Source organism: Pezoporus occidentalis, unplaced genomic scaffold (assembly GCF_034315485.1).
Source record: "Pezoporus occidentalis ecotype Australia unplaced genomic scaffold, CSIRO_AGI_Poc_V1 ctg102, whole genome shotgun sequence".
Classification (NCBI taxonomy): domain Eukaryota; kingdom Metazoa; phylum Chordata; class Aves; order Psittaciformes; family Psittacidae; genus Pezoporus; species Pezoporus occidentalis.
This window is the reverse complement of record NW_026912801.1, coordinates 123,312-149,972: the sequence shown is the minus strand read 5'-3', so window position 1 is coordinate 149,972 and position 26,661 is coordinate 123,312. Positions and strand designations below refer to the sequence as shown.

Sequence of the window (26,661 nt, the reverse complement as noted above, 5' to 3'; positions counted from 1 at the left end):
CTCAGTTTGGAGGAACAAATTAAGTATCTGTACTTGAGAAATAAAATAATCAGACATTTTTATAATCAGTAAAATAATCAGTAAAGCTGGCTTTCCAAAAGTCATTAATTTTCCAATCAGGAAGCCAAATTCTGACAACTTACAGCCTAAATATACAAAACCATAACAACTATGTGAACAAATCAACATGCTGCTTTCATATTATCCATCTTTCAAGAGGCACCGGCATTTAAAGGATATTTGTTATGCAGACAAGTCTGTGTTTCAGTTATTTTGATTGCACTTTAGTGACCTAACTGGTATAGCCACAAAAGGGTCTTAATTTGGATGAAGTCATATGACAGTGAAAAGTCAGTTGGGTATTTTTCTCTCTGTAAATCTACTCATGGGTAATGGGGTCAAAAAACAGCCCTGAAAGTATTTGTTAGGCTGTGGGCATAGAGACAAATGCTTCAAGGCAGGTGTAAAGTGACCCAGAGGGATTTTCAAAGTCATCTGAACTGGCCAGGCTCCTGACTGCTCCAGGCAGGCAAGGATCTCACTGGTGTATGAAGTTCAAAAACTTCACTGAACCTTTTTGTTCTTCCTTTGGCTCACTGACATATTCCAACAGTATTTACAGGTGCACAAGGTTGCTCTGCTGTGCTCTCAGCTGTGGTTAGCGTGGCATGAAGCCTAAGCTAATGAGTTGTGCTCATAGGTGGGTATTACACTACCTCAGGCCAAATGTCGAGGTATATTAAGCCAGGCCCAGCATAATATCAGCAGCATCTACCTGCCTTCTGGCTGGCTCATGGTTCAGGCAGAATAAGCTTACAGTACTGGCTAGAACAGAGCTTTTTAAGTCCAGCTATGGGGACCAGAACTCATCCAGCAAAGGTAAAAAAGCCAATATGTCAGAAGAAAGTTGACCTAACAGAAAATGGAAAGTCATCTTATGCTGCAAACATGACAAAAAACCCCTTCACTACTGGGGTCCCAAGAGCAAGGATTGCAAGGATCAATTTCTCTTCTTTCCCTGTTGGCTTTAAAGCTGCAGCATCTCATCAGACAAGACGTGTTCACATCTGAAGCTGCATCAGAAGAGCAATGTTTAAAAGATGACGCATTTTCACACACTCTTTTGACTGTAAGCCATGGATTTATCACCCTTCCCTTTGCAAGTCCCTCAGTTTGAGTATCTTCAATGACTGACTGGCATCCTCAGTTGACAGTGAAGAGATTAAATTTACTATTAAATCTTTTTAGAATGGCTCTTGCTTATATCTCATATGTAAGTGCCAAAAGTTACTTACCGACTTGGAGTTGGTTGACACCAAGCTGTTGAGAGTACTGAAACCAATCTTGATATTAAACCTTCGTTTTTGTTCCGAAATGTGCTTCATTCTTCGATTCTGCATGAATAAAATCAGCTCAGTCTATGCTGTTCTCCTTTAACGTTCTACTGCTATGACTATTTCAGCTATTCAAATTCACAGTGTGATTTCTGTTGAATTGTGGCATTCAGTCTTCCCAAAGCCACATTTGCAAACAGTGATTTGTTATTTATTAAATAACTTAAATATTGAAGTTACTTTAAGCAATTTAACAAGCATCCAGTGCATTAAATCCAATTCCAAACCCTGCAGGTTTTCTTTCTGAAGTAAAAACTCCTGGGACTGCTGAACAATTTCATTTTCTGAAGTCAAACTCCAACTCCTCCAAACTTTTGGAGGCATGCAATTGGTTAGGACCTTGTTGAAATCTGTAAGTTTAAAACAGTCCATATCATTTATTCCTCATATATAACAGGCAGTCTGACAAAAATGAAAAAGAAAGTAAGAATCCACAACTCTGGCCTATCCTAAAGATAAAGGCTTTGTCAGGAATTAGCGCTTTCATTTGTATCATTAAAAACTTAGACATTGCTTCCACCAAAGCACTCTGAGAATGCATTTTTGGCAGAGCTAGACTTCCTGGCAGTAGCCCACCATCACCCCATTTTATATTGGAGGAAAACAATGTAATAGAGCAGCAAAGTGGCTGACCAAAACCACAGAAAATGCAGGTTCAGAAGCAGAACTGAGATTTCCAGTGCCCTCTGTGCTTTGCCAAACTGAAAAAACAACGTTACCCACCAATACAGAATTAATTTCGCTAGGAACGCAGAAGAGCAAAAGAACATACATCTGGAGACTGGCACGCATTGCTGTTTTCTTCCTTGTCCCACCAAAGTCAGTAACAGTACACATCCAAAGCAATTCCTGTCTAAGCAGGTCAGTTTAAGTGGTTGTAATGCCCATCTCGTTGCAGAGTCCTTACTTTTAAGAACACTCCTCCATCTAGTGGCCACTCTCCCATCCTCGGCGAGACCTAGTAATTTGCTCCTTTGCTAACTTGCTCTCTAGCAGCAAGAACAGGCTGCAACTACCGATAATGCTGATGATTAGGCTGATTATATAGGCTGAGATACTGACAATTTATGCCAAGCAAGTAACTGCAAACTTTTATCAGTAAGTTGCAGTATGCTCAGCAAGGGGCAGTTCTCTGCAACAGAACTAGAGCTGAGTGCAAGTGTTTAAACTTACCTTTCTGCCCTGGGAGTAAATCAAGCTGACAGCAACTCATAGGCTATATAGAGAAGCCAAAAAGGGGTTGGCACTTGCAAAATGGTTAAGTAACACTCCCTTTCACAAGAGAAGGAATGAGAGGGTTACAGCTGATTGTCCTGCATTGGTTATTTTTTGTGGGTAAGTTTCTTCTGCCATCACAGAAAGTGTTACGACAAGGTCAACTGGCGTGTGAGGTACAGCCAGCTTTCAGATGCTACCTCTAGACTGCAGAATTCTTACCCCACTAAGTCTCAAAGTGTTTTACATCTGTAACTTGCAGAGTCTGTGGAGCTGCTTCTCTGCGGAGCAGCACAGCATCACTGGAGACACGTAAGCAACTTAGCAGGTCAAGAACTCCCCCTCCAACAATGGCCAGAGCCCTGCAGACTGAAGAGCCCCAACAGAACTATGGCAAAAAGCCATGGTTTAGAAAACTAAACCTGAAGCTTCTGACCAAGTAAACTGAGACCTGTCATAACATTCCTGTGAGCCACAGCAGGAACTGCTGTCATGACCATAGGGACCTGCAGAGGTACATTTAAGCCCGGGCCCTCTGGTGACACATCCCTGAGGAGGACAGTAGATCACTGAAGTCTGACATTTCAAATTGAACAGAACAGCATGGATGCAACACAACCTACGCCTAAGGCACGAACACTTTGCTGTTCCTGAAGCATAATTTACTCTAGTCCAGACTTCAGGGCAAAAAAGTAGCTACAAAGGCAAAGAAAAGCACCTCAAAGGAGAAGACACGCACCTTAAATGCAGCTGTATTAGGGTCAGTGGCAGGTTTTCCTGAGCAGCTGTTCTGGGGAGACTGTGGACTGGGGCTCTGCTCAGAGGTGCAGGGGGAAGCTTGGCCTGAATTCTGGCAGTCTCGGTCTTCAGAAGGGAAGAAAGACAAGTCACATTCACAAACAACTTTCTGTAGCAAATGGAACTGTTGAGAAGTTTCTATTCAGAATTGAACTGGAATGCAGTTGGTAACAAAATTATACTCACTGATGCAGCAACCACATGCTAGAAAATGTCAGGATTGCTGGGAAAGTTTAGTACTTCATGGCACAAGGATAACACATCTCAGTAGTGGTATGTAATACTCCCTTCACACACACGTTTCAGCAAAGGTATGTTGAATGCAAAGGCTGCAATTCCACCATCCTGCTAGACTTCTCTATTTGAGGGCCTGAGACATGATGGTAACACTTACAAGCCCTTTACCAGCAAAACCAGCATATGTTTCTAAAACCAGCCCAGACACCACCCTACCAACAGGCATGCAGGAGTCTTTGCACTTACCTACTGTTAACAAAGATTATATCTCAGATCCTCCAAAGTTATAGTTATGGTACAAGGCCCATTTACACCCTGCCTACTCAGTGGAAACACACGTGTAGGGGAGGGAACGCTTACAGCTTTCTAACTTACTAGGTGTAGGAGAGGGAACTTGTGAACTGCTACTGTGGGAAGGGATTTGCTCTCCTTTCACCAACACATCCTGGACTACACTAGGAGAGAAGAGATGTGAGACTGTGGACTGGGTTTGTTGACTACTTGGTGCTCGCTGAGCTGGACCAACCAGAATGTTACTACGGAACTCCGTCACCCCGGGAGCCTGGGAACAGCATAGAAATAGCACAGAGGAAAACAGAGAAAGAACAAGAGAGCAGGAAGGGGAAGGGTGGGGGCAGAGCAGGAGAAGAGATGAGAGAAAGAAGAAGGAGGGGGAGAGAGAAAGAGAGATTTGTTACCTTGCCTTTCACTAAAAATAGCAAATTAATACATGATTAATAATCTGATGACATGAAACAAGAGCTAATACATAAGGAATTGGCAGGCATTGAGGTCAGACTTCTGGCAGGAGACCAGTATCCTTTCATAACTTTAAGCAGCATTACAACACAACAACATAAAATACTAAAATCGACTTCCATCTTCCTGCATTCAACATATTAGGAAACCCACTCATAACTCCAGGCATGCTTTCCAGTGTGTAAATGGAAAGGTGAGCATCCTGGGTTCCTCTGGCTTCTGCACAGGTAAGAAAAGGCACAAGCCATCCCCATTCATAGTACTGTGTATACATGCCTCTTTGTAATCTTACTGTTGTGTGAGACAGAGTCTCTGAAGACTACACAGTGCTTCCAGGCCCATAAGGTAGCTAAATTAAAAATAAGCAAACATAATACTAAATGCACAAACACATATGCACATAAATGCATATAAAAGGTGAGATTTAGTGGACTAGTTACCCTCCTGAGCACGTTATGGCTCTAACTACTTGCAAGTAACAGGCCTAGAGAATAAATATATAGGTTTTTTCTTCTCCTTACTCTGACAATTCCAGCTGGTGCAATTGCAACATTAGACTGAGACGTGGCTGGCGTCAAAATCCCCTCTCTTTTTAAAGGTGCTGGAGTTACAATCACAGCTCTGGACTGTCCTTGAAAGGCAGCTGAAGAACACAATTAAGTTAGAATAGTTAATGAGACAAAAAAATACAGAAAAATCAAAAAACTGGAGATTATTTTGTGTGAAATAACTTGTCATGGAACAGGGGAATGGATCAGTGCGCACCTATTTGGCACTGTTTCTGATAATCTCAATCCCATTAATCTAGTACAAAGGACTCTTTACAGAACACCAGTTATTTCTGAGGCTTCTAATGTCCTTTTTCAAGGTGAATTTACAGAGGTAGGCAGTAAATCAGGGAGGTGCAAAGTGTCTCCACTCCATCAGAGTTGGGTTTGGCAGCAGCGAGATCATCTTCACCTCTCATCACTTCTTGGATCTCACGCTTGCTGACCCAGAAAGGGTCAATGACAGAAACCAACTGAAGGATGCATATCCAATACTTCATGCTTCCTTGTGTATATATACATATTAAATTCTGTTCCTTTCTCTGCTAGCTTCTTTCACTAGCTGGTTTTACAGTTGCTTTACATGACACACAAGCACAAGACAACCAAATGTGACTGGGAATCAGCACCAAAATTCCAGCAAACAGGCTGAAGGACCAGCAGTTCTGCAGTGTTACACAGCTAGAGATAACGGTGAATAGCAGCAATTGTCTCCACAAAGAAAGTTACACAGAATTTGCAAACCCAGTCTGTACAGGAGCTTGCCCCCACAACAGGAATCAGGATCCTTGCTCTGAACTTTTTTCACTACTATAGTATTTGAGTCTAATAGAAATCTGTGAAGGTCTCTATTTAACCAATGCAGATGTGCAATTATTACCATGGCACTAATGCTGATGTTGGTCTTACCTTGACTTCAGAGAGAACATGATTAACCATCCTGCATTGCTACTGAGGGAAGAATCATGCAAAGACACAGCTTCTGTATGCTTTTTGAGAAAGCTAAACCAAACGTGGTTCACTTCATTCATAGCCTGTGTTGGCTTCAGCTCTCCTTTGTACTAATAAAGTCACAATGAATGAAAAGTGTCACAACAGCTCAGGCACTGCAAACCTACCCCTCTGCAGTTCAGCATCAGGATAGTGAAGGGACACATACAGCAGAACAGAACAACAGGGCAGGACCTCTAATGTCCTCTCCCCTACTGTCCCTGGGACCAACAACTGTGTTTTGAATCAACTGTATAGCCTTTATTACAAAGGCCTGTGGACAGCACAAACCTTGTGCCAGCCCTTGCGTGGGTACATCTGGCAGAGCACTGTCACTGGGCTACAGGGAGTTCATTCTTTGCCTGAGCATCCCCACATACAATGCTGGAATCACAACCCTTCCACTGTTCGCTACTGTTCAGCTGGACTTACAACATCTCTATTGAGCTCAAGAGGCTGCTCCTACCAGTGCATTAATGCTGCTACACAAACTTGGCATTTCTGACTTCCCCGTTGGGGTAACTGTAACAATCAGTACATATTTAAATGTCCCTTTACACTTTTCATGTTTCTGTCCTACACATGCATCGTTTGTGGACTTTCCCCTCAAACCCACAATGCTCATCCGGAAGCGGTGAGAGCGGAGCTCTTTCCCATGTGAAGTCTTGCACCTGATGAGACAACTCATGCAGATTTTTGAGTCCTTGTATCACAGGGCAATAAATGTAACACACCCCTTTTGAATGAGCCAGGTTATAATACAATCTGCTTTGTAGTCTTGAGATGATTTGTTTGTCCTGAAAACAAATGACAGGTGTAAATGCCTTGACTACATGTACTGAATATTCTATTTCCAAAAATAAACCTCTAGATAAAACCTTGGATTAGACCTCTGAGCTTGGTGTCCCAGTACTTTGGGAGCACTGTGATCCCTGAACACGTGCACCTACCAGGAATGAGTAACAGCAACAACCTTAAATCTAGATGAGAAACAAAGCCATTCGTTGTGTTGGCCTAGAAGTAACTGATGAAGCCCTGCAAAAAGAACAACCCAGGAAGCACTAAGGAGGCCAGGAGCAAAGGCTTTCTTTAAATGAGAGTTGCCTGCAATGCTTTGCTAGGAGAAATGCACGTCTTGACTGCTGAAGGTACAGGGACTCTTGCTTTATAATGTACTGAAGACAGAAACACTGCCTTTAACACCCCAGTACTATTAATCATGGACCAGCCCAGTGGAGATGCTAGAATTAGATCCGTGGGTCTGTTCTGCTCCTGAACAATGTCTTTTTTTGGGGGGGCTGTTTGTTTGTTTTGGATGCTGGTTTGTTTTCTGGTGGATAATCATATTGCCAGGCCCTGGCAGACACAGCTACCCCTTAGTGAACCCTGTTTAGCAACACTGCTTCAGGCAGAGCTTTTCTTGCATTATTGTTGCACATTTCAAGTGGCTGAAGTCACTTGGCCCCCAGCCAGCACAAGTCTAAAACCACTATGCAGTAACCCCAAGCATAAGTGTACTGCCTGTTCTGCTCTAGCCTGAGCTTCCCCACAAGAACCACCAAGCAACTCCCTCTGTTCATATTTGCTGTTCTTAGCTTTGTGCAGTGCTGATGGCTCTAAATCACACCCAATGAGCAGGTCCCACGTATCAGTTTGGCACTCACATTCTGAAAATCATGTGCTTCTGACAGCTTCTCAAACCCATAGATGGCTTGAGACAAAGATCTCCAGCTCACCCTACCTGTCTTGAATCCTTCCCCACTGGAAGGGCTGATTCTCATCACCCCAGTTTTGCTAGGGAGTACTAATGGTAGATGAGAGGCGCACACCTATGCTTTCATCTGGACCAATGTTGTGCTCTATTTCAAATAGCTGCTCCCTTGTTAATGCTGTACTTGGGTCAAAGAAGTGTCAGGCACACCTAAGATCAACATCAGAATACATCCAAAGCATTACCAAAGGATGTGCCCTGGTACCTGGCGTTACAGAGTGAGATGATGCACAGCAGGCACAGGAACTTGTCCAGGGAAATCAGATGAGTCAATGACAGGGACAGATCTGCCATTCTCCACCCCTACCTCTTCCTCCCATCTCCAACCCTACTGTGGCTGAATGCTCCAAGGGGCAGAGTTAATCAGAACAGCATTAAACATCAAAACCAAGGTTTCTATGGGGCAGGAGCACAAAGCTCTAGTCATCCCATGTGCTGATGCATCTGTACAGCTCAGCACAAAGTTTTGCAAGGAGAAACCCCCCTTTTCCAGGTCAGCTTTTCACACTCACAACCAAACTGCTCCTTTAAATCCAGAGCATCCCATTGAACAGTTTAGCCACACACCAGTGGGTTCTGGGGTTCCTTGGACACCCTCAGGAAACTGTATTTTTACTTATTATGTAAACCAAGACAAACAAGAAGGTATCTCCCTCCTGCAAGTCCCACTTGGCAAAGAGAAACATCACCTCACCAGAGCTTCTCACCTGGGGTGATGAAGGCATTCTTTAATAAGGACACATTTTCAGGCTTCGGAGCAGGCACTATTTTTTTTGACTGTTTGGGCCTTGTCCCAGCACTGGCCAGAGGAACAGCTTTGAGGAGTGCAAATGTCAGTTGGGACTGCAGCTGGGGCCAGGGCTGCCCCTGCAGGACAGTAGTCTGGAAAGCCATGTTACAAGGCACTCCTGCACCCGGCTGCTGCGTGGCCAGGACAAGGTTCTGGCTCTGGCTGAAGGTGGTGGCAGGGGCATTGTGGGTCAGTGTTGCAGAAGCTGTGTGGGTGATAACTGTAGACTCAGAGAGGCCAAACTTCTGGGTTTCTGGTGCAGCAAAGGGAGTTGGTGGAGAGCTTAAACTGGAATTCAGAGGCACTGCAGGCAACGTGGACTGGTGCTGTTGTGCTGCAGGTTGAAGCAGTGGCAGAGGAGTCTGAAACACTGGCATAAAAGTCTGTGGCCCGCTGAGAGACGAGTCAGGAGTGTAGTCTGCTGGCTGGATGAAAGATCCCTCACTTTTAATGTTCAAACACTGGTCAGTGCCAACATCAGGAATGACAGGAGCAGGTACTGAGGAAGTAATGAGTCCATCACTGATGTTCTCTGCTGGAAGTGTGTTGGGCAATGAACCCGACGGCAGGACAGGAGACTGACAGGAAAAAGAAATAGCACAGATTCATACATGAAACTCTTGCCTGAGCTCCTTCTGAGAAGGACATAGCTCCTGTCTGAGAATCTTCTGTGTCTGAATACGTGTCTGAAACAAGGCTGCTTTGAACACTGAGAACTCTCTTACCTGGGAAGAATGGTTGCTGCTGTCTGTGGTAGCTGAGCTGACAGCAGATGCGGAAGGGAAATAATTATTGGAACGACTGGGTGTGAATAAATCTGAAATACAAAAAGTCACTCATTAATTTTCTGTTTTTCATACTCAAGGTATGCAGCAGTAGCTTAACGTCACATAGAATTCTTAAAGTACCAGAAAACACTCTGAGGCAAACAAAGTGTTAAATTACTTCATCACTAAGAAGTGTTAAATGTTAAAAACTAGTTCACAACTCACTGCATTTTTAAAGAAATCAGTTGAGATATATATATAAATATATATATATATATATATGTGATTCTTACCCTGAAAAGGCTCAAAAGTATCCATAAAATCAAAATTTGGCTGGAGAGGTATAAGCCCTGGTTGAATCATGTCAGCATTTCCTAAGTGTGCTGAAAATTTAGGAGACAGATTAGATTAGCGTCTCATCACTCACACAGTAACAGCAGTAGGAATATAGCAGTTGGCTACACTACCCCGCACTCCACAGCCAGGCTTGGCCAGGGTGCTTCCAGGAAAACTGCTGCTGAAATGAACTGAGCATCTGCTTTTCTTCACAACTGCAGCACAGCTCTGAAATCAAACCCACTGGGAAATGAAACTTTCAACTAGGAAAATGGAAGAGGTGACACCTGAAGGCTCTAACAACTGGAGACTGCCAATTTTGGATACCTCCTGCTCCCAAACCTCTTGTCCTGCCCCTGCTGCACAATACAAACTTGCTAGAAAGCACAACCTAAACCACCACAGGCCCTAGAAGAGGGTTTTAAAATTAAACTATCATACACTTAACCTTGTCTCTAGTACACTTCATATCATGCCACAGAGTGGCCTGGGTTGGAAGGGACATTAAAACTCATCCAGTTCCAAGCCCCTGCCATAGGCATGGACCCCTTCCACTAGAGCAGCTTGCTCCAAGCCCCTGTGTCCAACCTGGCCTTGAGCACTGCCAGGGATGGGGCAGCCACAGCTTCCCTGGGCACCCAATGCCAGCGCCTCAGCACCCTCCCAGGGAAGAGCTTCTGCCTAAGAGCTCATCTCAGTCTCCCCTCTGCCAGGTTAAAGCCATTCCCCTTGGCCTGTCCCTACAGGCCCTTGTCCAAAGCCCCTCTTCACGTTTCTTGTAGCCCCTTTAGGTACTGAAGCTGCTCTAAGGTCTCCCTGGAGCCTTCTCCAAGCTCAACCAGCCCAGTTCTCTCAGCCTGGCTCTAGAGTAGAGCTGCTCCAGCCCTTGCAACATCTCCATGGCCTCCTCTAGACTCACTCCAACAGCTCCAGATCCCTCCTATGTTGGGAGCCCCAAGAGTTGAATACAATACTACAGCTGGAGTCCCACGGGAGCAGAGGAAACTGCATATATACTCCATGTTGCTCTGGAGTTGCTTAGACATCCATGCAGCAAGGATGATGTGTAGTGGACACCTGCTGTCCCATCATAGTCACAGCTATCAGATACAGAGCATTCAATAGAGCTGTATAGGCTCTTGGGACTGGTTTTACGGATGTGATTTGCACTTGTTCTAAGGGATGTATCTGAAGAAAAATGCATAGGCACTCCCTTAAATACACACACACATAGGTTGAAATAAATAACAAAACCTTCATCCCTGATAAAGGTAAATACTGCTTATTATAGGTTTATTCAGAGCAACATTGCCAGGAGCAGCATGTAAGAAGCTAAGATAGAAAATAAATTTGGATGAATAACTGAAATTCCATCATGCATGAAGACGCTGCATTCTCTGACCTATTTTTATCTGTATCAGTAAAGATAGATAAAACTCCTAGACAAGACCAGAAGAGCAGCAAAGCAACAAACCAGACTTCTAGTGTTCCCACTGCAACGCAGCTAACAGCCAACACATACCTATGTCCCTGGAATTTGGCCAGGAAACCAGCTGATGTGAAGACAGTGTGGAGAACAGTGTGTCGGTGAACTCGGACATGAGCATATCTGCATCCAAGAGGCTGCCTTCCTCCATAGGGACAGGGGTTTCTCTGCCGTACCTTCTTTTTTGCCAGAGAACCACATCATCATCCTTCCAAAGGAAGGGAAGGAAAATCATACAACGCTAAAGCAGTCTGGTCTGCTATATAAAAGTCACCTTAATTTTTCACATCATTAGAGAAAGAAACTCTCCTTTAGGAGCCATACAAAGGGACTGGAAGACACCAGTGGTACTTCTAATACATCAACAACTTCAGCTCACTGGTTTGGGCCTCAACAGAAAGCTTCAGTAGAGTACCCCTACACTCTAGGAAAGGTTTTTACCCCCAAACCAGATGTTGAGTAGAAGGACGCAAGACAAAACAGTCTCATCAACACTTTGTAGTTTCATTGAATATACGTGTATTTTTGTACCTTAAATTTAACAATCCCTTGGATTGAATAAAGATTTTAAAGTAACACACACAGCAAAAACTCAAAGCAAACAACATCTTGAAGTGAATCTGACTGCAAACTGCCTTTGCACAAGGTATGCTCAGATTCTTGTGGGCACTTTCAGCGCATACAAAATACATCGGTTTACCTGTCCTTCAATACAGGCTAAGCCAAATTGCATTGCCTTCCATTTGCTGCAAACTAAAAGCACAGTCAGGCTCTTGTGGCTGAGCAAACATGCAGTAACTACACCAACAAACCATGATGGTGCACTGGAGCTCACAGTCAAAAGAGCTGAGAGTTTTGTGAACTGGAGTGGATACAGACTTATGCTTAGCTCCAAAATACACCCCCAACACCAGAACAGTGCTTCTGACCATCAACTTATACACCCCAAGTAGGTTGGATGACTTTAGGGGGCAGACTAAATGATGGTATCAATGTTCCTTTAAACACTTCGCCCTTTCTTAGGATGCTGGCACATTATCTGCCCATGTTGTGAGCAGCAGGAAGAGCTGCAATATGTAGCACACACATCTTCACAGCTCCAGTTACACAAACTAGGCAGTAATGCCAGTTACAATTCAGTAATGAGAAGAAATAATGTGCCAGCCCTCAAGGAGACTGATCTTTCTGGACACCCAATACTGATTGCTATCTCTTCTGTCAGAGCACTTTACATTCAACCCCTCCTCCATTCAATTGAAGTTACAAACCTACAGCATGAAGTTACAAGCTTACAGCTCTCTACAGCACAGAAACACCAAGGCTTCCAACCTCAATTAAGGCTACAGCAAAATGCTTGTCTTCAGATTTTAATCAATGCAAGCTACTGCATGTTACAGCTCTGTTACTTACTGCAGCTTCTACCAGCACAAACGATGCCACTTATCAGAGGTATTACCTACCCTGACCAAACTTGAAAGATCTTCATCTTTATGTTTCTGTAACTGCAAAAGAAGAACAAAGCAGGTGTTAAAGTCAGAACAGGTCCTTGTAGATGTTAACAGCAGACCTTTTTTTGCAAAACTTTTAAGTCCCAATCGTGCACAGTGGGTCCCTGCACAGTAATGTTTAGTTAAGTGGGGCTAATCAGTGAGTATGCCTGTAGTAGCTTATCAGCTGGTTTAAGTATTCTTGCATGCTGGCAAAAGTGACATCGAAACTCAAAAAGCAACCACAAACTGATCAAGTTCAAATAAGGTATTTCCATTGTGTAAAACAACAGACCCTTTTCTTGAAGTACGTTCTCCACTTGTGGTATTCCCTGATAACTATTTCAATTCTTCGTTTCCAGTACTTCCCTTCTGTTGCAATGGCCTGAGAACACAAACACATACCAGGAATTACACGGACTCACAGACTGGCTGAATGGTCAGTACATTTCCAAGCAAATATTCAGGCATAAAAGATGCAAAAGAAACATGCTAATTCTGTATGAGCTCATGTATCAGCAGCCCACACTGTCCCAGAGTTCAGTTATCACAGGCACATCTGACAGTACTAACTTTATCTTTCCCACAATCAAATAACAAGAGATGATGTCTGACTGCACTGTCAGCATCTCCCACATCAGCTCAACCACAACCAATAGCTAAGACATGGCAAAAAACCAAAACAAAGCAAATTAACTTCAAAATTAATTTCCTGAAGTGTAATGTAAAAAGCAAAATACAATTCCCTGTTCTGCAGAGAATTTCCCAAGGCCACGTGAACATGCACACATGTACACAAAAGCTCTTCAGAATGACACAAAGCAATAGAAATGTGATGTCCAGCTCAGGAGTGACTTTGCAGGCCATGCGTTAATAGCAACAAAAGGATCAGAACAGTGTGGGGGTTTAATGTATCACAGAGAGCAGTGTGTAAGCTGGGGACAGCAGACTAATGAGAGCCTTAACACAACCTTCTTGTCTTCGGGGGTCATCTGCCAATACAAACATCAACACTGCTCTTTCAAAAGCCTGAGACAGTTCTACAAACTCATCTGGAACTCCTCTGAGTTATAAATTGTTCTAGAGTTATGAGTATAAAGCCACATGTTGCCCCAGCAAGGGCCTCACTGGTTTTCTGCACAGAGCCAGAGGGCACACATTAGTTTTCTCTTATGTTTAAAGGCCACAAAAATGAGAGTGCACAGACTTGTATTTGCTCTTTTTGTCAAGGTACCTTGACAGAGAAAAAAATAAAACAATTGCTCATTGTCTTGAAAGCACACCCTAACAATTGAATAAAATACAGAAAACTCTCACAGGCTCACTTAGATTCAATCCTCAAGATGTAATATTCATCAATGATTTCCCACCGACTCCAGCAATCTCCAGCCAGAAAAGAGCAGAGACTGTCAAAATCTTAACTATTCAAACTGCACTTCTATACCTGCCCAGGCGAGATTCAGACTGGGGATCAGGAAACAGTTCTTCACTGAGAGGGTTGGAACTGGAACAGGCTGCCCAGGGCAGTGGTGGAGTCACCGTCCCTGGAAGCGCTCACAAACTGTGTAGACAAGGCCCTTAGTGACATGGGTTAGTGCTGGGGAGAGGTTGTATTTGATGATCTTAGAGGTGTTTTCCAACCTGGCTGATTCTATGATTCTATGTGTCACTAAACTGGGACATAAACTTAAGTTATGAAGATAATAAACGTCCTTCCAGTTGCACCCTGATCACCTCAACATGATAAACTTATAACAATGGCCTCAGTCTGCTTTATATTAATGATTCCTTCAAAATAAAGACAGCAGAGCAAAGAATTGCTATGCTGCTCTCATGCCTAGCAGACCAGAAGAGCTTGTTATAAAAGCCCAGAGCTCATTAGGATGTTCCTCAGGTTTTACACACCTCCGGCCGCCGATGTTCATCCACATCCACGGAGCCATCCAGCGGAGTCACAAAGTGGCACACGGGATTCTTGCGCTTCTCCAGGTCTGAAACAAGAATGGAAGTGCAAGTGCTCAGCACGTGCAGCTGGGCAGAGAGCTTTGTCACTCCAACAGCAAGAGGTGAGAAAAACCTCCATCACCATGCCAGGGTTCCTTCCAGCTAACCCACAGGAAATGGGGAGACCTCAGCTGTGCTTGGACTGCCCAGTGCAGCCTCTGTGTGGCCATGTGGAAAGCACTGATCCAATGGCACTGCCCCAACAGCCTCTGAGACACCGAATCTGCCTTCAGCACATTCTTTAGCTTTTCATCAGACAAGAATCTCAATTCTCTTGCTACTTACTTAAATGTCTCTCAAAGGGTTTCATAGCAAGCGACCCAAGGGAGCCCGACACTTACACTGCATGTACCATGCCCTCCAGATGGCGTTATTGAGACGGATTTTATCTCTCCACTGAAGTTTTAAGCCTTTAAAGTTTTTCCATTTCGGTGAAACCAGCTTTCCACTGAAACAAAACAGACAACACATCATTCTGCTTTCGGGTCTGCTCTTAAAGACAAAGCATCCCATCAAAACTCCCAAACTGCCAACACTAAAAACTACACCGAACCACGCTTGGCCAGGGACAGCTTTGCCAGGCACTGTCCATGGCTGTCACAAATGGTGTCACAAGTATCTTCAGCAGGACTGAAACTCATTTCACCCACACTCTTCTCCTGGCCAATACCCCACCTTCTCAAATGCCACTTTATAGCTTCCATCAACTGAGAACAACACTCTCAAAAGTAAGCCCAAACCCAGGCCCAGAAGGCTTTTGCACACTTGGCTGCATATAGCTGTGGCTTGAATTTTGCAGGGGGCTGGGATGAAGTCAACAGAAGTTGATTTCTTCAGTTCCATTTGATTTTCGAGGCTGGTAACAATGGAAAAGAAGAATGAAATGACAGTTCTGGCCCAATAAAAGCTATCACCCACCAATTTTACACTGCTTGTAAACAGAGTTGGGCACAAAGGCTCACCAGCAGGCTGGAAATAGCAACTTTTCTCCAAGGACGAGGAAGGCTGGAATGAAAAATGGCTTAAGTATGAACAATGTTGGGAGGTGGGAGATGGACAGAAAATGGAGGAACAACAGGGACTCCAGTAAGCACTGTTTAAATAGAAACTACCCAGCCCTTAAAATACACCTTTATGAATCATTAATCCATATTACTGGCAGAGCAGAGGAAGTAGGAAATATTCATAACATTGTAAATTTCAAACCAGACATTAAAGTACAGATGTAAGTGCCTATCTCAGGTTCCCTCTTGGTTTTTATGGGTTTAGCCATACATCTTCCTAGTTTTCATCTCCTCATGCTGCTTGTGCAGCCTAGTTACAATGGAAGCAATTCAAATACCAGCAATACGAAGCACAATCAACGCCACAGGCAAAAGCAACACGAGCATCAGGTCGAGGTTAAGGTCTCCTGTACTGGAGAGCACACAAATGAGTGACAGGAGCAATGTCACCTCCAAACACTCTACCCTCATGGAAAACATCAGCAAGCACCCAGTCGATTGGGAGCGACTTGGACCATGAACTGCAGTGGCACAAGAGAGACGTGCACTAGAACTGGCCTGTGCCAGGGCACTGTGTATTTGCTATCACACATTCAGTACAAACGTACCCACAGAACTGAATTATTCTTCCTGTAAAGAAGGATTCTTCCTGTAAAGAAGGTGCACCTAACTCTAAAACCACAGCGAGAATAGGAAGCACATCCTGCAGAAGTGCCAGGCATTTCCCTTGGCTTGCCCAAGGCCATGCAGAGGCCTGAAGCTGGAGAACTGCTGATCCCCCGTTTCCTGCTTGCTCTGGGAAACCTGATAGCAGCTCTTTTTAAAGAAAACTTGTAATAAACCTTGTAATACTATAAACAAGTCCTCACAGCCTACACAAAAGATGCCAGAATGCCAGAGCTGCCAAAAGTAGGATAGTAAACTATCACTTTCTTCAAGTACTTGGCTCATCATCCCTTTCTCCCTCACTAGCATCACTGCTGCTGTTACTACTTAGGTATTCCCAAAACTGTGACAGTAACAGATGGGCAAATGACAGACCTTAGGCAAGTGGCAGGTAAAGAAAAGCCAGTTCTGCTCTTTCATTTTTACTGCTGCGTATAAAACCAGTTGTAGCAACAGATTAAACCACCATCAGGTGAGCTGTTGCCTGATGGCAGAAAGATTCCCAAAATCCCACCTGTACGTTTCAAGGCTCTTTCAGTTTATGGGAAGATCCCCAAATAAAGTATTTTATCTCACTGTTCCCCAGCTGCTGGGGTCAGGGCGGACAGCAGATCTCCATCTGCAAAACCATCTCATCACCTGCCCTGCTCTGCCTCTAAACCATCACATACCTTGTCTTATCATTCCTTCTAAACCCAGATTAAAGCACATCTTTGCCTATTTCTCGTACGTACATTAACAGCTCAGAGCCAGATTAACATGCTGATACACCACCAACACTGACAAAACGGCCACATGCCTTTGACTAAGAAGTTCAACTGAATGTTCATCTCTTCGTAGCTGTGTTGCTGCCCAGTTTGCCAAAGCAACAAAACTCGAACAGTCTCCTCTCAGAATAAAAAGAACAAACCTAAAAGGAATTGTAATGAATTCTTGTAAAATCCTTCAAGCAGCCAATTAAAAGTGGCATTAAAACACACACAGTTTAAAACATTTTCTGTTACATTCTTACGAAAAACTAAACAAAAGTAGTCCATCAAAAGAAGGAAGTGATTAAGAACCTATTCTTAAAATAATTATTATTTCTAGTTCCCATGGGAGCAAAGCACAAGTCCAGCTCGAGGTCAGAAGTGAAATGACTTTAGCCTCAGTGGAGAGGAATCAGCATGAAGCTGAGAACAATGTTTAGACACTACTCCAAAGTCAGTTACTTTGCACAACTGTGCCCAAGAGCAGCTGCAAACTGAAAGCCAGCTTCAGGTTTTAAAGCAGCAAAACAACAACAGGAAAAAACCCACATGGAGAGGCCCACTGGCTGCTGCTCCTGCCAGCTCCACATCTCCTAGACCATGCTGACTCCCACCAGAAATGCAGAGCAACTCCATGAGCACACCTGTGAGCTGGTCACAACGTACCTGTGAGCATGTCAGTGCAGGCACAGTCCTGGCTCTGTCCACAACAGCTGCTGCTACTCCTCTGCAGGAGGGCTGCTTCCAAAAAAGGCAGGAAGGGAGCATCCCAAAAGAGGCTTGGACCAAATACTGCATGGTACAAGCTGGTACAGCTGCATGCACGCCAGCCAGCAGCATATCCTAGAGGATACTGGTGCTTCACAGACAGCGCCCAAGGAAAGGAATTAGGCTCTCAGTCACATTCTGCAGGGTTGTTGCTACCCAGGATGTGCTGGCTCAATGCCGAAGGAATATGTGACTTTTACACCTTCATCACTATCAAACACAGACCAAATCAAAGTGGCTGAAAAGCATCTGGTGGATAATGTGCAGTACATTCCATCAGCTCAGATCAGCCTCCTGTGTAGGAACCTCCACCTCTGAAACCAGATGTCCCCAAGTGATTTGATCACAGCAAGCAAACTAAAAAAAGCTGCAGCTGAAGAGCTAACAGAGCTGGAATTCCCCTTGGACACAGAGGCCCTGATGTGCTTTGGAGGAGTCACAGTGTTTTTAGAACAGAAGCTGCAGACAATCCAGGCTGCCAATTCCATATGCTCCAGCTTTCACCTTAAGGGTCCTGAAGATGCCAGGAGAGGCTGGAGTCCATTCCCAAGCCTTTTATATACTTTTTCCCAGTTCAGGAACTACCTCAGGCAACGGAGATCCCAGCAGGCAGACAGACAACACAGCACTGATCTGTCAAAGTAACACAACTCTCCACTGTTCAAATTCCACTGAAAGCAGTTGTGGTTTAAAAGCAGATTCTTTTAAACACAAGTGATTTTCAATCAACTGAAAGGTCACTAGGGCAGACGTATTATATTCTGACATGGTAAAAAACAGATTTTACCCTGGTAATGTCCATTTTTTGCATCCAAGAACCTTGTTTTCTTCTCTGTCAATAACACCCAGTTAAAGAATGATCTTAGGGGACATGTTAGTGATGCTTTTAACTCAGCAGGGACATGGCAAATGGGTGACCTTCCTTAAGAGGCACAGGGCACATGAGATGCCATTCACAGCTGTCAGGATGACTTCAAATTTAAACCAATAGCTGCCCATAACACTGAAAAATCACTTCCAACATCAGTAGCAGCATGATCAAGCTCCACAATGACTCACAACAGAAGACTCCCCTGTTCTCCTCCCTTAAATCAGAGGATTTTAAGATGGACTTCAGTCTGCATAGAAGCAGATGACACAACCACCCTCCAGATTTGGACAGAAACGGACACTTATGTGTGTGCAAACCCAGAAGTTTGGTTGGTTTCTTTGTTCATTACTAACTAGTATTTAGGAACGCCAGCATTGTAAGAATCAGTCATTTCTCTAAGAGCACTGAAGGAGCAGAGAAAGACTTTTAAATGTTAAGATAAATGCCACCCAAAACAAGACAATCACAGAAGGCTCATCTGGTAGCCTTTATAACCTCCATTTAATAGGTGGTTTGAATGGAAACTGTAGAGTATAGCACAGTAGAACTTAGCTTAATAAAGCACTTGAGCTTTATAAAGAAGTGTGTTTCTGATTCAACTTCAGCTCCCCAGTTTTTACCTACCTCAGAAACAGTCCAAACAGTACCATGGCATTATGTTTCAAATCCTTCTCTAATAAGAGACAATAGGGAAGACTTTGCTGTAAATAAGAATCTGAAAAATCCCCTTCCCCCATTCAGAACCAAAAATCAAAGTTCATTCTCCACACCATGACATGTCAATGCCGCTGAGCAAGGCATTTCAGCTGGCAAGCTGCAGTGAACTAAATGATGCACAAAAGAAGAGGTCTTTAAAATACTCTCTGAGAGAAGAAATTCATGATCTCTTGCTTGAAAAGAAGTAACAGTGAGAGTGAATGACACAGCCATGACTGTGAAGTGTGTGAGTGACAGTACTAGAAGTGGGACACAGATTTTTTTGACACGCTGCCATAGTCTGCATGAGAACTCCTCATTTCCACCCTCCTCTCATCTTTCACTTATTTTGCTATGTAGGGACAAGGAAAATCCCTGGCTAGAGTTGGCTCTCTAGCTCAGGAGTTATTTTTATTCTTGCACTCGGATAGCACCTAGCCTAGATCTATCGTACATGGAATTAAACACAAACCTCTGAGCACCGTGGCTCAGATTCCACAGGCCTGGCCCTGCTGCCCAAATATATATTCCCAGGAAAGACACCTTGAAAAGCAGCTACTGCAGAGCTGCAGGAATCACTTACACGGACCACAAGGTCTTGTGGACCATAGCTGTAAGCAAATTAGTTTGTTTCCAATCTGAATTTGCTAAATTCAGTTTACAGGAATGAGCTACAGAAACACACCGCATTTTCCTGTTTCGTTAACAGATTCCCACTACCCTTGTTGTACAAGATGTCTTTTTTGCCTTGTTCTGCCTGAAAATCCACTTCCTCGGTGGCCCTGCGCCCCAATTCCTGTCCGTGATCATGCAACCTTTTCAGGTAGACTAAGATTCTTCTTTTCATTGCAGGTGATGAGAATTAGGCTCTTAATTTGAGCAACAGAAACCCCCCGATTTGATATTACAGTAGCTAAAGAGATCAGCTTTTCCAGCAACACAAAAAAGGAAGGTTTTGGCTTCTCCCCAGCATTTCTTTTTTGAAGGCGTGGTTTCAGTTTGTTTTTTCATCTCCAATCTGTTTTGCTGGGGAGCTGGGCCTGTCAGCTCAGCTCTCCAAGAGCCAAAACTAACAGTATTTCCCCAAACAAAGGTTCATTCAGAGATTCAGATTATAGGCATTGTGTGCTACAGGGAAGAGGCAGCAAGTGAAACAAAAAACATTGCTACACTGCGTGAATGTGTGTAGGACTTGTGAGAAGGCCACACTTGAGCATCTTACTATTCATACCTAAATAGTTAATCCCAGCTGCAGCCCTAGGATACTAATCCCAGAGAAAGCTCATTTTAAAAGCAAGCATTAGGGCAGCTCATTTGCTGGGTTACCTTCTTCATCCTCCTTACCTGAAATCCCCCTGCACCAGCAGGCTCCAGGTTTGTGGAAGGATGTTGTGTTACATACCCACAATTCATAAACGACAGTAGGGAGCTTTGTATTGAAGTTATACAAACATTTTAAAACAACAAAATCCTCCCAATTGTTTTTTCGTCTCCTAAATATTAACACTTCGATCTTGAAGACAGAGACAGCAGAAAGGACAAACATTCTTCCTCTATCACGAGCATTATATATTAAGGAGTGCTAGAAAAATACAAAGTTATCCACAGGCATATTGGAAGTGCAACACCTGCCAAGGAACATGTTATCTAGACTGATTTGAGCCAGGAAGGCTGAGGTATGTATGCACCTCCCGGGAAGGAAGAGGAAAGTGGATCAGTCACAAAGCCAAAGCAAATACTCCCACCCCAACGAATGTACCATAAAGCTTCATTTGTTTCTTTGACAAATTGAACATTATTTTAAGCAAAGGCTGGAAGTTGAACTTCATAAATGAAGGTTCACAGTGGCTGATAAAGACCATGGCTGGTGACTCACAAATGGATCCAAGTAAGCGTTGTGGCACGCTGAGCGCTGCTGTGGCTTGAACCAGCAGCCCTGTGCTTTGCCAAGCACAGCTACTGCAGCCACCTCAGAGAGCAGCAAGAGTTGAAACACTCATGTTTTGAGATTATGATCACATCTACACCGACAGCTTTTCACATCACCATTACATCAATCAAGGAAAGGACTTCAGTGCTATAGTTTTAGCCAAACATCACGTGACCAAAGTTCTGCTCTATGAAGAGGAACCTGGGAAGAACCACTGGAGAAATGCCTCCAAGAGAAGCAGGTTCCATGCAAGCCCTGAAAGCGTGAAAAGAGCACTGGAACAGCACAGGGTGAAGGGGAACACAAAGAACAGTACAAATATCAAGGAGACTTGGAGGCTATAGTGCACTTCCTCCAGTGTCTAAAGACTTGGAATATTCCGAGTTTCTCATTTCCAGTCAGAAATCAAAGGATGTTTCTAGAAATGTTCCTGCTTTTCAGACAGTTGTCTAACACTGACTCACTTTACTACAGAGCTGAACCAGCAAGGAAACTGAAGAGGCTTCATAAGCCATGTCACTAACATTTCAGTCAAAAGGCTGAGAAATGGGCCTCACCATCACCAACTCTCAAGCAAAGCCTCTCCTTGATCCCTGCTGTGCTTCCCTTTACCCATCAACAGAAGCCACGTACTTTGTAACTCTATAAATATGAACACTTTATAAAATGACAGATTCTTCAACTGTCCAATATCAGGACCTTCTTCAAAGAAATACCAGAGAAACCATCCTAAGAAAAGACACTGACATAGAGAACTTACGATGCTTTGAGCTCCAGGGTCAGAGGTAAGTACCACTACTTTCACTGCCAAATCTCAAACACCAGGATGGAGAGCAGCTGCCCGTGGCCACAAAGTACGTCAGTGACAAAGGAAGGGCAGACCAGCCATCGTATCCCAGCCACACGCCCCATAATGGAAATGCTTCTACTAGGAGTAAATTTTAGCAAGGATCAGATTGATGTATTTCAATTTACACATTCCCCAAACCTTGCTGAATTTCACAGCACAATAGAGTAATTCTGTTTACAAATAAACATTAAAATATTTGTATTTCCTATATGATTTCTGCTAAGAACACATCTGTTGGTCAGATATCAGCACAGGTGATAACATCAGGTCTCCTGAAACCTTTCTTTAGAAGAAAGCATCATTGTGAACACCGTCAGTAGTTAAACTCTTGCAATTCAGAGTTACAAAACTTTTGCAGCAATCCAGGCTTGTTACTTAAAAAATAAACTGCACAGGGAATTGTCCTGATTTTTGTTTAAATAAACACTGCAACACAAAGTTTCTATTCTGGTACAAAACGCGAAGAGACACAATCTGTCAGTTATTTTCCTGGCAGATCAGATGGAGACACGCAAAGCATAGAAACTGTGATAATCCTCACTGTGTAAGTATTCAGTTAAAAAAAGTAAGTTCCTTTGAGGTAAGAACTAGTGGTTTAAGCATGGGCTTGAACCTACGCTCTGTAAGTTTAGCACATACTCTGTAAAAGGGAGTTCAAATCTCACTGGAAGTGAACGCCAACGCATGTGTAATACTGAATTAAATCCCACATAAAAGGAAAGTCCTGGTAGTCTACAGTCACTACAAACGGCAGGAAGAATTTATATGTAGGTATCTTTGCACTTTTCTTATTATGAAAAGCCTTTAATATAGGCTCACAAGCAATGTGTCCATATCCTAAGCCACCCTCTACAGAATAAATAGTAGGCAGCACACCTTGAATATTCAGCATGTTCTCATGCTGTTTGCTTTTCAGCGCTCATACCTCCATTTGTACATTATTACTTAACAAATTCCTCTCAAGCTTTTCTACGGTGTTTTCACCCTCATGATGCAGGTGGGAAACCAAGGCACAGACCTGTAACATTTCATTATCCACTTCTCTGATCTGGCAATGCGAGATGACAATGCTGCCTTCACTTGCAAAACTGCCTCCAGCTCCCCCTCCTGATGTCTCCCCATGCCAGACACATCTCCATCTATGCTGCAACCAGTTCTACATTACATTCTGCTTCAGCTTCACTAGTGGAACAGACTAAACCACTTTGAACAACTCAGCCAAAACATGTAGGCTCAGGCATGGGAAAGTTCAGGTCAAACAGTTAAAACAACCAAAAGTAGTTACACAGTAGGGATTAGTGGGCAGCTTTAAGAACAGGCAGTGCTACCAGCGTTGCCTACAGTAATTGCTGGGTAACAGGGTGGGAAGACAATTCTCTTTCATGTTCTCTGCAGTGTAGCTTAATGCTCATGTTTTAAAGGACTCACCCTTGTAACAAAACAGTCACCTTATCTCTGCATTTAAAGCAGTAAGCATGAAACCCACTTACTAAATGCCAGGCAGCTGTTCTCTGCCTGCAAGCCAAGTACTGAAGTTGTGCTACCAGAGATGCAAAACTTCAAAACCAAACCCCTCTCCTGTTCCCCTCCTCCTTGAACCTTGCAAAGTTGCGCCCTGGGCCAGAATGACCAGATGAGGAGAATCCAGCATCATTCACAAAGCTGTCGAAACTGTTTTTAACACAACCAGCTTAAGAACCTTCATTTAAGGAACACTTGCTCCAGTCTCTGCCCAAAAGGAGCACAAGACAAACACCAGCTTTACACATAGCTTGTGACTTTGTAATATGGAATGGTGCACCAGTAACTAACCCTGTGACCAGCAGCAGTGAGGGCTGTGAGTTACCAGATCTTTGCTGCAGCATCTTTACCAGTAACTCAGTAACTTTCTTTTCAGCTCCCTCTCTGCTGCACACTTCCCTTTTAGAAAACAGCCACTGCACACAATGCACTCTTCCTCTCCATTGTGTCCTTCTCTTCATCTCGTCCCCCTGCTGCTCAAACAAAGGTTAGAAGATTTTGGTGAGCCAACAAGAACATATATCTAACGATGTTGTAAGTGGCATAACACGGATAAGATGATCAGTTCTATAAACTCTGCTAAGAAGTAAAGAAATTTCCTACTGCTATAAACTGTTGTGATGATGAACACACGAGTTATTTTGTTGATGCATCTATCAATACATTTGTTTTTTCTTGGTTTTGAAGTGTTTCCTGTGCTCTTTCATGCATGATGAAAAGGAAGACGTGTCATTTTAGAACAGTTGCAATATAAAGGGAGCCAATCCTACTCACTTATTTCACAGTCTCTTGAAATTTCACACTTCTTCCTAAAACTTGGTTTCTGCCACTGGTTTTTCACCAACCTTCTCAGATCAGAATATTCATTACAAAGAGCTGTATCAGTTTCTGATCATCTGCACTGGAAGACAGCTGTCCAGTGCATCTTCCTTCTCATTTAAAAGGACGTTGGCAAGGACTCTCTTGTACACAGAACTATGAACAAGTCAGGATCCTTTTGAATGTTAAGGCCTTAGCATAAATTAATAAACTGATTGAGATTTGATGATCTGGGACCTTGTTTTAAGCACCTAAATTATGGTTCAAAGACTTTTCACACACAGAGCTTCTGAAAAACCCAAACAAACCCTATCAGCATTGCAGATCAGCACAGCTCTCTGAGCAGCACACATACCAACAGGAACCCAGAGCTGTTTACCATGCTCAACAGGCAGAGAAACCCAAAACGGGCACCTCTGCCACGGAGGATAGTGTAACACTCTCTGTACAGCATTACAATCCTATAAATACACTGCAAGACTTCAGGGGTCTTATTCTGCAAGCAACTGAAGTGTTTAAAAAGAGGCGCTCCCCAGCTTTCCCCCTGTGACACAAAGCTTTCATACCAGCTGTCTGCAGCATGAAGAACCCCAGACTTAATACCAAGTTCAGTTACTAAAGACTCAAGACTGCAACAGCACAAACAGTTTATTCAAAGTTTACGTAAAGGTTGAACCAGAAACAAAAGGCAGGAGCAGACTAAAGGCTCTGTTGTATTATTACTAAGGTTACTGAAAGATCAAAACCAAAATCCCATTGAAAGATAATATAGGGAGAAAACCCCTTCCAGAGTTAAAATAAACCAGGTTGGAATGGGGAAAAATAGAGTTTAAATAAATAAATAAAAGCACTTCTAAAATGCCACACACACCTCACAGGGAAAGTCTCTACTTAGAGCTTTGTTGGATCAAAGTGCAAACAAATGCTTTGACAATGCCTTCATCAAGACCAGCCTCTCAGTCAGAGGTGAGCATCACACAGACCTGTGTGAAGCAGCATTTCCTCCTACCCCTGCTACAGCAATAGCCACATCTCCGAGCATGATGGAGAAACTCCCTGGGGTGCACCAGCCAAAGACCACAGCCTCCCTGGAAGGCTGAACATTCAGAGACTGAATAGTGGAAAACAGACCTTCACTGCTGGTCACCAGCTCAAAAAGGAGGACTTGTCTGCAGCACTGCAGGAAAGGCTGTGAGTGACCCTTCATTAAGTAACTGGGACACAGGGCCAGGGGGAAGTATGCTAATGCTGGTGACACACAATCCTTACCACACTGATGCTGGATGGCTCTTGTTGACTACTTAGGCTTGGACAGACCAAGAGGGATGACTGGTTTCCATACGCTGATGGAGAGATGATCAGCCCTGTCCTTAGGAAAGCAGCCCCAGTCACGCTGAAGAGTAGAGCTTGTTACTTTATAATGCTGGTTGTGGTCATTGTGCTCAACAGAGCTCAGGGCATTGATGAATGTTTCCTAGCAGCTAACTTTATAAAGCAGTATTTGACATCATTATATGCACTGAGCTTCTGAGAAAGGTCTTGGGTTTATTGAAATATAAATTTATAAAGACATTCTTTGTTCACAGTAACTACCATGCTTAAACAGCTACCAGCAAATCAGTTCAGACTTCCCCCCTTCCCTTAGTGAGAACACATTTTCAAATGGATCATGATCGTTTATGTCCCAAACAAGTGGTGACTTCCCAAGTAAAACACAGGAGGGTATCAGCGGGCTCCTGACTCTTACCAAAAGCAAAACAAACCACCACTGAATGACCCTCACACAAGTCTCTTCTCTGAAGCATGTTTTTCCCATGTGCCCTATCACCCTAAATCAGCCTCAACCTTCACTTTGTAGAGTCCCTTAGAGTGCTCAAAAGTAAAGAGCACTTCTTACACATTTATTGCTACAGAGAAGCAATGTCTCTAAACTTCATCTGCTCTGCCTCCCTGCTTTAGAAAGCCTGCTGTATCCCCACAGCCTCTAATCACCACACGCAGAGGGCAGACCCCAAACCTACTAATGTGCTAATAAAAACTGCTAATAAAAATTTTAGGCTCCTTAAGCTCCGCAAAGATTTTTACTGGTTATTAGTGTTCTCCTTGTACGAGTGGATACTGAAAACAGATGGGATCCATGCTGTGCTCCTAAACAACAGCCTTCACAGACCAAAACTTTATTAGAAACAGTAATGAATTGGCTTT

General features: G+C 43.5%; 1 protein-coding gene across 3 annotated transcripts in view; it reads right to left on the bottom strand.

Moving 5' to 3' along the window:
• Positions 1-26,661, bottom strand: part of MLXIP (MLX interacting protein) — a 46,142-nt gene that overhangs the window by 6,149 nt on the left and 13,332 nt on the right. For 2 of the 3 annotated variants that reach the window (XR_009963904.1, XM_062613904.1), the window contains exons 2-13: positions 14,924-15,030; positions 14,484-14,569; positions 12,874-12,963; positions 12,552-12,593; positions 11,128-11,299; positions 9,563-9,652; positions 9,228-9,319; positions 8,420-9,080; positions 4,925-5,046; positions 4,020-4,206; positions 3,349-3,473; positions 1,296-1,394 (exon numbers count right to left, since the gene is read on the bottom strand). Coding sequence is in view for 2 of the 3 variants with exons in the window: in XM_062613904.1 (XP_062469888.1) it covers positions 1,296-1,394; positions 3,349-3,473; positions 4,020-4,206; positions 4,925-5,046; positions 8,420-9,080; positions 9,228-9,319; positions 9,563-9,652; positions 11,128-11,299; positions 12,552-12,593; positions 12,874-12,963; positions 14,484-14,569; positions 14,924-15,030 (1,873 nt within the window). In the remaining variant the exon portion in view is untranslated. The remainder of the gene's footprint in view (positions 1-1,295; positions 1,395-3,348; positions 3,474-4,019; positions 4,207-4,924; positions 5,047-8,419; positions 9,081-9,227; positions 9,320-9,562; positions 9,653-11,127; positions 11,300-12,551; positions 12,594-12,873; positions 12,964-14,483; positions 14,570-14,923; positions 15,031-26,661) is intronic. The other variant, XM_062613908.1, reaches the window with a different exon arrangement.